This window comes from Enhydra lutris, unplaced genomic scaffold (genome assembly GCF_002288905.1).
Source record: "Enhydra lutris kenyoni isolate GAN:26980312 unplaced genomic scaffold, ASM228890v2 scaffoldscaffold2, whole genome shotgun sequence".
Taxonomy (NCBI): domain Eukaryota; kingdom Metazoa; phylum Chordata; class Mammalia; order Carnivora; family Mustelidae; genus Enhydra; species Enhydra lutris.
This window is the reverse complement of record NW_019154086.1, coordinates 47,900,685-47,916,954: the sequence shown is the minus strand read 5'-3', so window position 1 is coordinate 47,916,954 and position 16,270 is coordinate 47,900,685. Positions and strand designations below refer to the sequence as shown.

The following is a 16,270-nucleotide window of genomic DNA, read 5'->3' as shown; positions in this document are numbered from 1 at the left end:
TCTAAAGATGATTTTTCTTCTTAGCACCCTAAGAGTACTAAAGATTTTAGGTAAGAGGTTTTAGTATTTTAACTAAATACTGTTTCTTAACGACCTTTATTCAGTACTTCATTTGTTAACGACTTACTATGGTCAGGCAGGCAACATCTCTCTTACAACATCATTCTCCTATTAAACATTATTTCGTGCCTATGAAAAACACACCGCTACTTATGCTGTACCGATCTAACGTGGTAACGTACAGAAAAGCGTATTCTTTTTCTTGGTTAGAACACTGTGTTTTGCAAAGCACTTTGGCACGTATTTGTTATCTTATTTAATCTTCACAAAAGGTTTGCTAGGTGGATAGAATAGGGGTCATTATCCAGAATGAGCAAGAGGAAACTCGGAAATGCTAAGTGACTTGTCCAAAGTCACACACCTTGGAGTGACCCACACTGAAATAGGATTCTAGCTACGTCCAGTCCCATTTTCTGTCTGCCAGTCTCACACAGCTCAACTTCACAAAATAAAGCTCTGCTATGTCCCTAGAGATATGTAAAGCTGCTAGAAAGAAGCAACAAGCAACAGATTGTGGTAGGTAAAAGTAGGAAGCGGGGGTGGGGAGAAGAAAGGGTAAGGAAAGCGCACTGTGCATGCGCAGATCGCTATTCCGGGTACAGGACCTTGAGGAAGGTTAACGAAAGAAGCCGAGCTCGGGAGGAAACTTACTGCCTACCTTCCGCTAATGCGCAGGCGCATTCCCTCAGGACGGCTGTCAGACTAGAGGGGGAGGGTCTCGGACTCGCGCAGGCGCAGTTGTGTGCCGGATTGCCAAGATGTCGTTCCCCAAGTACGAGCCGTCGCCTCTGGCTACCCTACCCTCTACCCTCGACCCGGCCGAATACAACGTATCTCCGGAAGCCCGGAAGGCGCAAGCCGAGCGGTTGGCCATAAGATCCCGACTTAAACGGGAGTATCTGCTTCAGTACAACGACCCCAAACGCCAAGGGCTCATCGTGAGTCGTGGGCCAGCCGGGCGGGAATCGAGGGCCAGAGTCCGGGCGGTCCCCCTTCCCCGACCGGGCAGCCCAAACCCGCCAAGGGAGGCCACGCAGCGGGGCGGCCACCGTTCCCGATCAGTATCTTAGACTTTGGCCCACTTCCAGGCTGAGAGAGCAGGGCCACCTTCTAGCCCTTTGACCTTGGGCGGAGAATTCGGTGGTCAAGAGGACGGTTCTAGATTCACACCCGGTTGGATTTGAGTCCTGACTTGATCACTTCCCGCCTGGGTAGTCTTAAGAGACTCACCTCTGCTGTTCAGCCCCGGTTTTCCTGTCTGAAAAATGGGGATAATACAGTACTTCCAATCAGGAGGCTGTTAGGACTAAATGAGATAAGGCATATGACTGGCCAACACAGTGCCTGAGCTGTAAATGAGTTGTTCAGAAAATGTGTGTGTAATTTAAAAAAAAACAAAACGGTTTTCTACCTTTCAGTTCACAGTTCCTAGCAATACTGCTCTCTCCTGATGAGAATATAGTGATTTTTTTCAGTTTATATCTTTTGAAGGCCCCAAAACTATGCAGCTAGTTGAAACTCTGGTTTTTGGAATTAGATGCCAAAGCAGAACATAGTGACGAACTAGATGACTTTAGTTTGCCAAACCCTTCCAGAGGTTAGTTTTCTGGTCTTCTTATGTGGGGAAGAATAGAATAGTACATTCTTTATAGAATCATTGTGAGGTAAATGAGATATTTGTATAACATTGCAGGCACTTTATGTGTTACTAGTAAACTGATAGCTATTATATTTAGTGAGTAGGCTTTTCAGTAATTTTCTGTACAGGAGCTATTTAAATACGATGTCAAATATGATATTAAAGAAACAAAAAACAACCAGAACTTCCCTCAAAAGTTGCATTGGTGTTCTGTAGGACTTTTTGGAAGTTAGTAGAATTGAAGGAAATTTACATCGTGCAGGCACTATCTAAACCCTTTCTGAATATTATTCAAATGTCAAAGTATTCAAAGAGTTAGGCCCTGTTATTATCCCCATTTTATGGATGAGAAGACAACATGGGAAGGACAAGTAGGTTATAGAGTGATATTCCCTTAGCAAGTGATAGAGCAGAATTTAAACTTTGAACTGTGTAACTCAAAACATTTGCTTAACCAGTTGGTTGTACCATCTCTAGTCAGAACCATGTTTACTTGAGAAGGTGTGGAGGGAGACATTTGTTATTGACATACTCACACAGGTTTGATGTGCCAGATAGCCAAAGCTTAAACCCCAGATTTTCTCTTCCCTAGTTCTGTGCCCTAGGACAGTTTCAGTTTTGTCATATAAGAGACAGTAATACGTGCCTCATTGGTGGTTCTGTTAAATGAGTGCTTGGCACTTAATCATTTAATGATCAATACATGGGAATTCCTTGCCTAATCTTTACCAGTGATTGATTCAGTGATTAAGTAATTGCTTTTATAGGCCAGGCCCTATTTTAGATGCTGAGGTCTCAGTGTAGATTCCTGTCCTTGCAGAGCTTGCTTTCTCCAGTGAATCAGACAAGTAATAAACAAGTTAAAAAACTAAATTGTATAGCGTGTTAGTGGCAAGTGATAAGAAAAATAAAGCAAGGAAGGGATTAGGAATGTGTGTTGTGTAGTAGGAAGGGATAGCTGCTGAAATTTTAGATACCCCTAGGGAAGACCTTCCTTAGAAGGTGACAAGAAGGAAATGAGATGAGGGAGCTAGCCACACACAGCCCTCTGGGAAAGTAGCATTTTAGGTAGAGGGGATAGCAGGTGTAGGGGTCCTTAGACAGAAGTGTGCCTGGTTAGTTCCAAAAATACTGAAGAGACCATTGTGACTAAAGTGGAGAAAGGTGAGAGCAAAGTGGAACTAGATCACACCAAGCTTTGCAGATTGTTGTAAGGCATTTTACTGTGTAGGTAGTCTGCCCTTATATTTTTAACATCTCTCTGGTTGCTTAGTTGAAAATAGGTTACGGGGGCGCCTGGGTGGCTCAGTGGGTTAAAGCCTCTGCCTTCGGCTCAGGTCATGATCCCAGGGTCCTGGGATCAAGCCCCGCATCGGGCTCTCTGCTCAGCAGGGAGCCTGCTTCCACCTCTCTCTCCCTCTCTCTGCCTGCCTCTCTGCCTACTTGTGATCTCTGCCTGCCAAATAAATAAATAAATAAATCTTTAAAAAAAAAAAAAAAAAGAAAATAGGTTACGGAGGAGAGGAAGGAGCCTAGGAGGCTTTTGAGGTAATTAGGGTTTTGGCAATGGAGGTGGTAAGTATTGAGTTCTGAGTATGTATTGAAAGTAAAGCCAACCAGATTTGCTAGCAGATTGACATGAGGTGTAAGAGTGAGAAGGGTCAGTGATGATTCCAAGGTTTTTTGACCTAAGTGATCAGAAGAATGAAGTTGCTTTTTACCAATGTGGAAAAGAATGTGAGAGGAGCAGGGATGGAGATGGAGTGGAATATTGGTAAATCAGTTTGAGATACATCACATTTGACATGCTTGTTAGACAACATGGCATTGTTGAGCAGGCAGTTGGACATTATTATGTCTGGAGTTTGGGGTAGAGGTCTGGGAAGGTATAATTTTGGGAGACATTGGCCTATAGTTGGATATTTAAAACCATGTGACTGGAGGAGGTAGATCATCAAGAGAATGAATGTAGATAGAGAAGACCAGCAAGGTCTAAGATCCAATATTAAGAGATTGGAGAGATAAGGAAGAAGAGAGCAAAAGAGACCAAGAGGAAATGGCCGTAGAGTTAGGGGGAAAACCAGGCAGGTGTGTGCCCTGAAAGGCAAAAGAAACAGTTTCAAGGAGTTTTCACCATGTCACATGCTGCTGATAGTTCTTGGGACATGGAGTAGTGTCTAAAAAGGAGAACTATTTCCCATGGAGTATGTTTTGGAACCTCTCTTAACAACAGTACGGGTTCCATGAACTATGGTCATGAGGCTGTTGATATTTTTATGGAATGAAATGTCTGATTCTGGAAGACCAGTTTGGCAGATAAATATGTAGAAAGGTGACTGGTGGATTGAGAGCTCTGTCATGTGAGAGTCATTCATAGCAGAAGGGATAAGTAAAGAATAGATGTATTAAACTCAAATATTCCCTTGAGCCTGTCTATAACCTGGGTCTTCACCTTTACTATTTTCTGCAAACAGTTTGGTTTAAAATGTATCTGTGGAAGATCCAGTTTAATTATTTCAGTCCTACCAATCATGACTTCTTGGTGGTGTATTGAATGTTCTCCTTTGGTATTAAAGTTTTAAAGCTGATTTCATCTGGTTATTTTTAATCTGCCTATCAGTTAATTGGAGCAAATAATTCTATAAAGTATTTGGGGATATAGCTAATTAAATTTAATTATGTGTTTGGGGCAGATTTGCTGTCTTACATAGTTGTTCTAGTATAAATATATTAAAATGGACAGTTTTTTTCCTTAACCAAGACAGTCTGATTATTTTTCTTTAACAACAATCTTGTCCTCACTACAAATTATTTTAATAGCATAAGATGTAATAATTTTGCTTATAAAATATCAAACAAGTCAGCTTAAAAGATGTAATAATTTTGCTTATAAAATATCAAACAAGTCAGCTTAAAAATCTTAAAAATTCAGAGTTGGCCTACCACAGTCTTCACCTTCCTGCAATTTATTTGAAGCCTGGAAAGACAGTGCAGCATCGGGGGTAGCATTAGAAAGGGTCCTAGAAACAAAGTACAAAGCATGATAGAGCATATGAAATCTGTCCTCATTGGGAATACTGTGATTCAGTTGGTCACTTCAAGAAGGACAATGAAGCTACAAAACAATCCAGGAAAAAAAAATTATCAAAGAGAAAAAGTGGTTTCTCTGATGGATTAAAAAGATTAGGTTTCTTAAATCTTTTTTTTTTTTTTAAAGATTTTATTTATTTATTGGACAGAGAGATCACAAGTAGGCAGAGAGGCAGGCAGAGAGGAGGAAGCAGGCTCCCTGCTGAGCAGAGAGCCCAATGCGGGGCTCGATCCCAGCACCCTGGGATCATGACCTGAGCCGAAGGCAGAGGCTTAACCCACTGAGCCACCCAGGCGCCCCAGTTTCTTAAATCTTAAATAAATAGAAAGCTGAAGGTTGATAGAAGAACCTTTTAAATTGTGAAGGACTTGAACAGGATAGGGTCATCAGAGAGTTAGTCAGCAAATACTAGAAATGAAAGATCTTCCCTGAAGCTATTCAGGAATATTCAGGGTATACCCTTAACTGTGGTGGGGCACAAAAGGTGCCCTCTGCCCCCCAACAGAAGTTTTGATGAGATTGTTTCAGTGTGGCCCTACTTAAGTTCCGTAACTTTTTGTTTTCCTGAATTTTAGGAAGATCCTGCGTTGATTCGTTGGACCTATGCAAGATCAGCAAACATCTATCCCAATTTCAGACCCACTCCCAAGACCTCGCTCTTAGGAGCTCTGTTTGGAATGGGGCCCCTTTTCTTCTGGTTTTATGTTTTCAAATCTGACAGAGTAAGTATTGGGACCTGACGTTTAGTTTCTGTGCGACAGGTTCCCCTGTTCTGGCTGTGGCTCTTTCTCTCGGCATTTGCCACCAGTGCTCCTCCCACCTCAGTCCTCTCCTCTTCCTTCAGTTTCTCTCTTCTTTTATCTCTATTTGTTTCCAGCAGGAGTTAAAACAGAAAGTTTCAAGTATGTGTTTGGTTGCATTGCTTTATCATTTCAACTCATTGAAATAATACTTTGCTAAAAATCACAATAGTCTTTCAAATTTCTTTCAAATTTAATTTCAACTTAAAATAATAAGTTGGTCAGTTTAAATTTCTAAGGCTTGAACTTAGACTGAAATGAAAGCATTTTCCTGGTGTGTTTTAGGTGATGTAAAGGAATTGTGCTATGACTATTAAGCAAGAGAATACAGAAGTAACTTTAGAAAGTTAACACTAAGGGGGCTCCTGGGTGGCTCAGTAGGTTAGGTGTCGGACTCTGGATGTGGGCTCCGGGCATGAAGTCAGGATTGTTGAGATCAAGCTCTGCATCTCGCTTCCACACTGGGCATGGAGCCTGCTTAAGGTTGTCTCTCTCTCTCTCCTTCTGCCCTTCCCCTGCTTGCATGTGCATTCTCTCTGTCTCAAAAATTAAATATAAGTTAATACAGAAGTTAAACTTTCCTATTTTGACTTACCTTTAGATATTATCTTTGCAAACCTTTATCTTGAGTTTTCTTAGTTCATTATTTTAAAAAGATGGTTATTTGGGTTAAGTATTAGCAGAACATAAATCATTTAGTGTGTTACCAGTTTGTATGAATTCTAATCAGTGTTGGTCACATTTTGTTGATTAATGTTAAAACTTTGTGATATGCTAACAGTAGGAAAGCAAAAGCAACCTGTGGTGGGAATCTGCCATCAGAGGCCATATGATTGCAGAGAAAGCCAATTTTGTCTTTGACACCAGGCCATCCTGGTACTAGCCCCCAGAAGGCCTTGTGTCACCATCTAGAATGGAGCCCATTCATCTAGGTCTGTCTTAAACTGGCCAGTCCATTCTCCAGTAAGAGCTTCTATATTTGATTGTCTGATAAAGTACCCGCTTAACAAAAAGGCCACACTTATCCAGAAGGTGTTTGTATTTTGCTTTTGACATACGCTTTTTAGTGGGGTAATATAATTCTTCCAGCATGTGCATAAATTGTTTTTTAATAGGAGTGTTTTCTCATTGTCCCTTTATTTCTTCAGACTGCTACTTCCTCACACATACCCTGTAGGCTTTAGACAGTGGGGGATTGGAATTAGGTTTGGAGTATTTTAGTCCGGTTTTTTAGAGTTGTACCATGGGTTATGCCAGATTACATTGGTTCTTTGTTTATTTTTGTATTTTCCAGTACCTTTTTTGTTTGTATATTTTGCAAAATGGTCACCACAGTAAATGTTAGGCAACATCTGTTATCATACATAGTTACAAAAGACAATCTTTTTTCTTACGATGAGGACTTAAGATTAATTATCTTAGCAACTTTCAAATATTCCATACAGTATTATTAACTATAGTCACCATTGTTGTACATGACATCCCCATGACTTACTTATTGTATAATTGGAACTTTGTACCTTTTGACCCCTTCCAGCCATTTTGCGCACCACCCACCCCCTGCCTCTGTCAGCTACCAGTCTGTTCTCTGTATTTATAAGCTTGTACCTATGAAATGGCAAGATTTCATTCCTTTTTTTTTTTAAATGGCTGAATAGTGTTCCATGTGTACGTATACATATCCATTGATGGACACTTAGGTTATTTCTGTATCTTGGCTATTGTAAATAATGTTGCAATGAACACAGGTCAGAATGTGTTGTTTCTAATGAAGCTTTTTTTGTTTTGTTATGTTTTTTCTATCTCTACAGGATAGGAAAGAAAAACTTATCCAGGAAGGAAAATTGGATCGAACATGGAACATTTCATATTAAGTCTGGCAGTGATGACTCTCTGTATTATTGCTTAAATAAATCTTCTATTAATCATTAAAAACTTTCTTATTATTTCCTTGAGTCAACAAACATTTGCTGGATATATAATATAAGAGTTCACAGTTGCATAGAGAAACAGATTCATGTTCATTCATTTAGTCATTCAGCAAAAGAGCATCTGCTGTGAGCCAGGTACTGTGCTGTGTGCCCAGAATACAGCGGTCAATAAAACAGACTGAGGCTCTGTACTTAAAGACTACACACTCGGACAACTGTCACAAGACTGAAAGGGCAACACGGAAGCATGAAAAGGCAAGATGTGTTGAGTATGGCAAGATGAGGGGCCACTGTCGGGTGATAAGACAACAGCAGGCCACATTAAATTGAAGTAAAATGGTTTAACACATGCTTTGGAGGTTAAATTGGGGTCAGAATCCCATCTCAGGCTTAACAGTTGGAATACAAGGCCTCCTGTTTCCCCATCTCTGGCATGGAGATAGTAATGCCTACTTTCTCATAAGGTCGTGAAGATGAAAATGAGATAATAGTACTGCTCAATAAAGTAAAGCTACATGCTTTATAGTTCAGTCTTGAAACAGGGTAACAGTTTTACTTATGAAGGTGGAATAAAGTGTTACGGGGAGAACATGCTCTTTGGGGCTGATTTACATTAGTACGTTGGTTTTAACTTTCAGAGCATACAAGTATTTTCATCTGGTTCTTTTATGAGTCTGAGATACTCTGAAATGCAGAGCTTGAGAGACAAGCTTTTGTGCAGGTAGTTTATATTAGGGAGTCATTGAAGAACAAGTGTCAGACTGGGAAGAGTAAAATAGCTAGAGGGACAGCCCATCAAGTTACATGCTATTGGCCTGTTGCCTCAGAGTAGTGGGCTCATTCCCACTAGGGACCTTCTGAAGAGCCCTGTGGAACGTACATAGAATGTTCCCTGCAGACAAGGAGAAAACAAGTATCCACTAGCTACTCCCCTAGTTGGTCACAGGTTGTCTCATGCTAATTGTCTTTCACTTCTAGGTATGGGCGAGCCTCAGAATAGCTGAAGGTTCTTACAGGTTTCTTACGTGGAGGCGCAAGGAAGCTTGGGGCAGAAAGAGACGTGCTATACGGCTGAGGTGGCATATTGTCAGGTCACACCTACAGGAGCTCAGAACTGCAGCAGCAACTGGAGTAAAATGATGGGCCAAGAGGAAGTGAGATAGGCACAAAAGGTAGACGATTTCCTTATCCACTCCATGTTCTGCTTAGATCTGTGCACACGTTCATCTGCAGTACCATTCAGGGAGGTGGTTAGGTACCATCTCAATATAGGAGGTTTAGTGGAACAAGATTCAGTCCCACACTGTTGAAACTGGTCTGAAGCTGTAACAGATTCATCATTTCCCCCCACAATGCTCTAGATTTTCCTTCCTTGGCCATCACTTTAGAAGGTCTAGGATGCTTGCCTGATGCGAGCCAGAGAACCTTTATCTGTGAGGCCAGAACCTTAGTTACTCTTGTATCATCAGGCCTTTGCTGCAGCAATTACCTGTTCACATTCATCACTGGACGTGGAAGCACTGAGAAGCACCAGTGACTCCCTTGGATTCCAGATATATCCCCTGGGTCCCCATTCTGTAGTAGCAACCCTAGCTCCTTATCATGAAGGTCACTTAGTGCTGCTAATACGGAAATTTTTTTTTTTTTTTTTTTTTTTTGGTCTGTTTCCCAGGCACAAGAAGTCCAAAATGACCAGGAGGTAATCACAGCTTCAGATTAAAGTGAAATCCTCTGATACTGTGATTTATAATAAATATATATTTAGTCTTTGTCCTTGTTTCTGGCCCAGAACTCCTAAAACCCTCAGGATTTTCTAATGATAAGATAGAGGTATCTTGGGCGCCTGGGTGGCTCACTGGGTTAAGCCGCTGCCTTCGGCTCAGGTCATGATCCCAGGGTCCTGGGATCGAGCCCCACGTCGGGCTCTCTGCTCAGCGGGGAGCCTGCTTCCTCCTCTCTTTCTGCCTCCCACTCTGCCTATTTGCGCTTTCTCTCTCTCTCTCTCCAACAAATAAATAAATAAAATCTTAAAAAAAAAAAAAAAAAAAGAGGTATCTTGTTAGGTTACTGAGCTAAGTTTTGACCACACTTAAGCCTGGGTCTGGTTGCCAAGGGAACCAACAGTGATGAGAGGTTGGAACTGTTTAGGATATTTAGGATAGTTCTATTCTTAAATTTTGAGGAACCTTCACGTTGTTCTCCACAAGTGGTTATACCAGTTTATTTTCCTACCAACAGTGCACAAGAGTTCCTTTTTCTCTACTTTCTCACCAACACTATCACTGGATTTATAAATACCTTCTCCCATTCCATAGGTTGCCTTTTCGTTTTGTTGACTGTAATAAAATATTTTTGTTAACATCAAGAATTTATTGAGCAATATATTCCTAAGAGTTTAATCAATTCCTAAAGATTTTTTATTACCACAAACAATGCCCCAAATCACACCCAGAAGTGGTCTGGTGAGAATACCAATTACCAACTCATCTGAGTGCTTAATGTTACCATGTGTCTGACCATTATTGCTAGCCCTGAGCACTGGGCACAGGAGCCTACACTGGTATTGCTGCCTCTGTTGGCCCAAAAGCTCAAGCATATTAAAAGCAAACCACCAGAGAGAGTTTCTCAAGGTTCCCATATCTTCCCATCACTTGCTCCTGAGTTTGGGAGAATGTGATTGGCTGTGCCTAACTTCTATCTGCAGGGAAGGCTGAAAAAGCAAGGGTATGGCATGTTCAGCTCTAAAGTATGAGGCAGATAAGGAATTCCCAAACAAGAAAGTGGTTCAAATGCTGAGCAGCCAAAAATGACAAGGAACTAGAACCAGATCATAAGGCTCTTACCACAATTAAGACCCTTAGGCTTCATCCTGATGGCAATGGGAGTCACTGAAGGTATTAAGCAGGAATAACCTGATAAGATTTGCATTCCTGGAAGATCATTCTGGATCTGGACAAGGATCTCAGGGCAAGAAAGGCTAGAGGATGACTAGTAATCAGGCTGTTGTAAGACTTTAGGCTAGGAATGATTTTCAATTTTGAGACAGCCCTGTATGAAGAATAAAGCAGTCCCTGCTAATCCCAGGATGACTCATTTGGATGTGAACTTGTCGAAAGCTTTATGAAAGTCTAAATATATTATCTCTATTAGTTCCCCTTTATGCACATGCATGAGGAGCCAGTCTTCTTAATATTCCTTTATCTGTACATGACATCCCTTCCCCTTTCCAGGATAATATTGCTTCTGTAACAGGCTGGTTTGTTAAATACTGTGTCTTTTTACCCTTTATTATGGATCCTGCCTAGAGGAAAAGATCACATTCATGCTCAGACAAAATCCCATTGGGTTCATTCCCTGATTTATTTTCCATTTTATTTTTTCCTCATTCTTGGTAGCACTTGACACAGTCTCATAACTTTGGGGAAGATACAGAATCCTGGTTATTTCTCTATTCTTCAGGTTCATTAATGGAGTATTTGAAAAGATTAGAGATCTGTATGTGAAACTATCTTGATCAAATATGCATGATTTAAAAATATGGACAGTACCTTAAAATTAGCTCTAAGTATATTCAAAGACTGAATTTCAAAGTTTCTGCTGCTACTTTCTACCTTTTGGTGAACACATAGAATTTTATCATGTTTCTAGTAGAGAATCTGTGTGTACCTCTGATTGTAATGCTTGCACTTGTTTCCCTGCTGGCCTCCTTGTTTACTGCCATTTCCCTAGCAGAGAGAGATCCTTTCTGTTGCTACTGTGACCTGGAGGGAAATTGAACTAAGTCATCCACCTGTACACCCTTCAACATCTCAAGAAAGTTCAGTGTGCAAAGGTCTCATTGCCAAGCTTCAGGATTTGAAAGATTAAAGTCAAGCTGAAAGTCTGACATCTGATCTCTGAATGTTGCTGGTGAAACATCTGAGATTTCTGCAGCAAACTTACCCTTAGAATTCAAGTTCTGGGGCCCTTGGGTGGCTCAGTCATTAAGCGTCTGCCTTCGGCTCAGGTCATGATCCCAGGGTCTTGGGATCAAGCCCTGCATTGGGCTCCCTGCTTGGCGGGAAGCCTTTTTCTCCCTCTCCCTCTCCCCCTGCTTATATTCCCTCTCTCGCTGTCTCTGTCTCTGTTAAATAAATAAATAAAATCTTTTTTTAAAAAAAAGAAGAATTCAAGTTATTTTCCTCCATAATCACAAGGAATATCACCTGATCAGTTTTGAGTTAATTCTTTACTTCTATCACCAATTGCATTTAAATCATTCCTCTCTTATTTAATAACTAGGTTCTAAAAATATTGGGGTTGGGAGTGGGGAAAGGAGGCAACTGGCTGAGGCTGCTCCAGAAATCAATATAGGAAGAACTCAGTGGTTGCAATATGAAATTGTTGTGAGTAGGAGGAGAAGGTGTAAACTCTTGAAACTGCATTTGCATGGTTAAGCATATTTTTTTTTTACTTACATTATGTTTCATAATTAAAAACATGAAATTTTCTAGAGAGTGTTTTATTTATGCTTCATATAGGACGGAGACAGCGTCAAAGAGTTACTACTTTTTATATGAAGTGGCTTGGGTGAGGGTAGATGGAAACAAGGGAGGTCAATTACCCTGAAGCCATCTATTAGAGTCTGGATAGACAGCTTCTCCTCCAAAATCATGCTCTGCAGAAGGGGGGGCGCACAGAATTGTTTGGTCCTATCAGGGTATTTGGGAGGAAGCACCAATGCAAGCTGCAAGGGAAGTGAGCTGCTGTTAGTCTGCTGGTACTGGATCTAGATGCTCTGTTTCCTGGAGCCTTTTGGGTGGAGGAGCCTGTGTCCTATTGACTTCTAGGACACTGGCTGTCAGATCTCCTGCATTGATCACTTACTGAACCCTGGCCATGTACTAAGCACTGAGGATACTTCTATGAAGATAGAGCTCCTTCTTGGAGGAAAGTACATTGGAGAAAAACATAGCAGCTAGCACTTAATTAAATTTTTACTTGTATTCTAGGCACTAAAGAAAGGGCTTTACACATCTCACAACATACCTTAAAAATCCCCATTATGCAAAAGAGGTTTAGAGAGGTTAAATAATTTGCTTGAGTCCTCAGCTAATAACAGCTGAGTCAGAACTTAAATCTGGGCAGGCTGACTCCAGAGAGCAGATCTTTAACCATTCTTTCAACGGGATGAAGACTGATGCTCTGTGGAATTGGGTACTGAGAAAGAATGGGGGCTCTGGAGGGCTTAAGAGGTGGAACTTTCTAGAGTTAGGGCCTGCCACTTGCACTTTCAGATTTTCTAGCACATTCACAGGTATACAGGATGTTAGAGTCAGAAAAATCTTTGAAGATCTGCCAGTCTCATGGCCCAATTCTATAGAAAAGGATTAGGGAGGAGAAATGACTTGTCCTATTCTTCAAGAAACCTTGCTAATTTGAGGATTAGGAGTCTAGGTTTCAATTAAAATTTCTCTTCCAGGTAATGTATAGCATTGCATACACTTGGTTTTTACAAGGTATCTGCTGCTGATAGTGCTGTGGTGAGTTGTGTGGAAGCTTCTGATGTAATATTAGATTTATTTATTTATTTATTTATTTTAGGCGATGTATTTATTTATTTTAGAGAGAGAGAGGAGTGTGAACAGGGGGAGGGGCAGAAAGAAACAGAGGAAGAGAGAGAGATGCAAACTCCCTGCTGAGCACAGAGTCTTACCCTGGACTCCAGGGCTCCATCTCCCTACGGGAAATCAAGAGTCACATGCTTTTCCAACCGAGCCACCCAGGCACCCCATAATTTTAGATTTAAAAAACCAAGAGTAGGCTAATTAGAGTCCCAAAGGCACACATGATGAGGCAAGATTCCTCCAAGAAAAGTTCTGTAGCTAGTCATATGCAAACGACCTACATCAAAGTGTAGAGTCTGTCTTAATTTTCACATTAACTGAGCTATTAATATGCACTCTTGAGATCTTAAATTGAGTTTTAATATCGTTTTCTTGCTCTAAGACCTAAAAGATGATGAAAGAAATCCTTCTAAATTTTCTACACTTTGGGCTTCTGTTACTTATTGCATGAGAATCATCATCTAAATGCTTGTTTGTTTGTTTTCTTAAGATTTTATTTATTTGTCAGACAGAGACAGCACGCACAAGCAGGACGAGCAGCAGGCAGAGAAAGAAGCAGGCTCCCTGCTTAGCAGGGATCCCCATGCGGAACTCAATCCCAGGAACCTGGGATCATGACCCGAGCTGAAAGCAGATGCTTAACAAACTGAGCCACCCAAGTGTCCCATAAATGCTTGTTTATTTAGCAACAAGGATCTTGACTTATTCATTCCGGTGTCACCTACAGTAAGTGGCACAGTAGCCTCACTGAGGGAGGAATGGATACATATTCACCGAGTCGCAACAACAGCAATAAACAGTAACAAAAGTGATGGCTAATATTTCCCTATGCTCACTATGTGCCAAACCCAGCTTGGGTGCTTTCAATGCCTGGTTTTATTTCACCCTCACCAGATCTCCGTGAAACAAATAATTTCCCTCTTTCACATGTGGAAGGTGAGCCTCAGAGAGGTTAAGCCACTTGCTTAAACTTATTCAGCCTTGAAAGCACAGTCTCAATTCCAGAGTCTTGGATTTGGTAATGAAGTACCTGTGTTTTACAGCTGAGGAAACAGAGGCTCAGGGAAGTTAAGTAACTTTCTCAGGGTCACACAGCTAATAAGTGGTAGAATCTGGATTTGAACCCAGGCAGTCTGGCTCTAGCATCTGGTTTCTTAACTATGCACTATACTAACTCACAAAAGGATAAACTTTGGGCATACCTCAGATTTGTGATGCAGTTATACATAAAGTTGATAATATGAAAATGAAGGTTAGTTGATCACTAAATGTAATGAAGTTTAAATGTCAACTCTCAAGCCTTTTTTTTTAATTTTAGTAGTAAGATAACTTTCTGAGACAGAACTTACTTCAAATCCATAGTGATGAATTTTTCATCACTCTGGAAAATCATAACACAGAAACTGCACACTAACTTCTAACTTATAAAGAATTTATACCTAGGCCTTAGCTTTTCTAACTCCTCTCCTCTTTCCCACATTCTCTGGGTGCCCCACCTGGGCACCAAAGCTCGCTCTACTGTTTCTAAGGTAGTTTTCCAAAACAGTGGTTCTCAGCCTTGCCTGTGCATTGGAATAACTTGAGGAGTTTCAAAAAAACAAAAACAAAAACAAAAACAAACCCCTCTCATTTAGGGCAAGAATATGCAATTAGAAAAAAACAGTCACTTCAACAAATGGTGTTGGGAAAACTGGATAGCTACATGCAGAAGAATGAAACTGGACCACTTTCTTACACCATATACCAAAAATAAATTCAGAAGGGATGAAGGACCTAAATGTGAGATAGGAAACCATCAAAATCCTAGGAAAGAACACAAGCAGCAACCTCTTTGACCTCAACCATAATAACTTCTTGCTAGACACGTTTCCAGAGGCAAGAGAAATGAAAACAAAAATGAACTGTTGGGATTTCATCAAGATAAAAAGCTTCTGCACAGCAAAGGAAACAATCAACAAAACTAAAAGCAACCTACAGAATGGGAGAAGATATTTGTAAATAACATATCAGATAAAGGGTTAGTTTCCAAAATCTATAAAGAACTTACCAAACTCAACACCTAAAAATTAAATAATCCAGTTAAGAAATGGGCAGAAGACATGAAATAGACATTTTTCCAAAGATATCCAGATGGCTAACACACACATGAAAAGGTGCTCAACATCATTCATCATCAGGGAAATGCAAATCAAAACTATAACGAGGTATCACCTCACACCTGTCAGGATGCAGAAAATCAAAAACACAAGGAACAAGTGTTAGTTAGGATGTAGGAAAAAAGGAACCCAACCATCTATCTGTTTCAGGGTAAAATGTTAGAAATCTGTATCTGCATGGCTACTTCACAAATATGGACACAAACTTATATTTGTGTCAAAGATGAAGTGACAGGGGTGCCTAGGTGGCTCAGTGGGTTAAGCCTCTGCCTTCGACTCAGGTCATGATCCCAGGGTCCTGGGTCCTGGAATGGAGCCCCCCCGAACCCCATAGGGCTTAGCAGGGAGCCTTCTTCCCCACTCTCCCTCTGCCTGCCTCTCTGCCTTACTTGTGATCTCTCTCTCTATCTCTCTGTCAAATAAATAAATAAAATCTTTTTTTTAAAAAAAGATGAAGTGACAATTTTCTCACTGATGTTGTTATATTTAATAAAGTTGAGAACCTGAGCAGTTAAAAAAAAAAAAAAAGGAACTTCATGCACAGTTGGTGGGAATGCAAACTGCAAAACTGCAAACCGGTGCAACAACTGTAGAAAAGAGTACAGCTTTTCCTCAAAAAGTTAAAAATAGAACTACCCGGGGTGCCTGGGTGGCTCAGTGGGTTAAGCCTCTGCCTTCAGCTCAGGTCATGATCTCAGAGTCCTGGGATCAAGACCTGCATTGGGCTCTCTGCTCAGCAGTGAGACTGCTTCCCCTTCTCTCTGCCTGCCTCTCTGCCTACTTGTGATCTCTCTCTGTCAAATAAACAAATAAAATCTTAAAAAAAAAAAATAGAACTACCCTATGATCTAGTAATTGTACTACAGGTATTTACCCAAAGATTATGAAAACACTAATTTGAAAGGATACATGCACCCCTATAGCAGCATTATTTACAATAGCCATGATATGGAAGCAGCACAAGTGCCCACTGATAGATGAAAGGAT

General features: G+C 40.7%; 1 protein-coding gene across 2 annotated transcripts; it reads left to right on the top strand.

The window, feature by feature from the left end:
- The first annotated feature begins 791 nt into the window (after positions 1-791).
- Positions 792-7,525, top strand: LOC111148802 (NADH:ubiquinone oxidoreductase subunit B4). Of its 2 annotated transcripts, none has more exons than XM_022505620.1 (3): positions 792-998; positions 5,366-5,512; positions 7,402-7,525. In XM_022505620.1, exons 1-3 carry the CDS (start codon positions 819-821, stop codon positions 7,462-7,464), a joined length of 390 nt encoding a protein of 129 aa, XP_022361328.1. In that variant the 5' UTR covers positions 792-818; the 3' UTR covers positions 7,465-7,525. The 2 variants fall into 2 exon arrangements, with proteins under 2 accessions (XP_022361328.1, XP_022361335.1); XM_022505627.1 differs by lacking the exon at positions 7,402-7,525 and adding an exon at positions 7,128-7,197 and having other exon boundaries at positions 795-998.
- Positions 7,526-16,270: the final 8,745 nt, after the last annotated feature.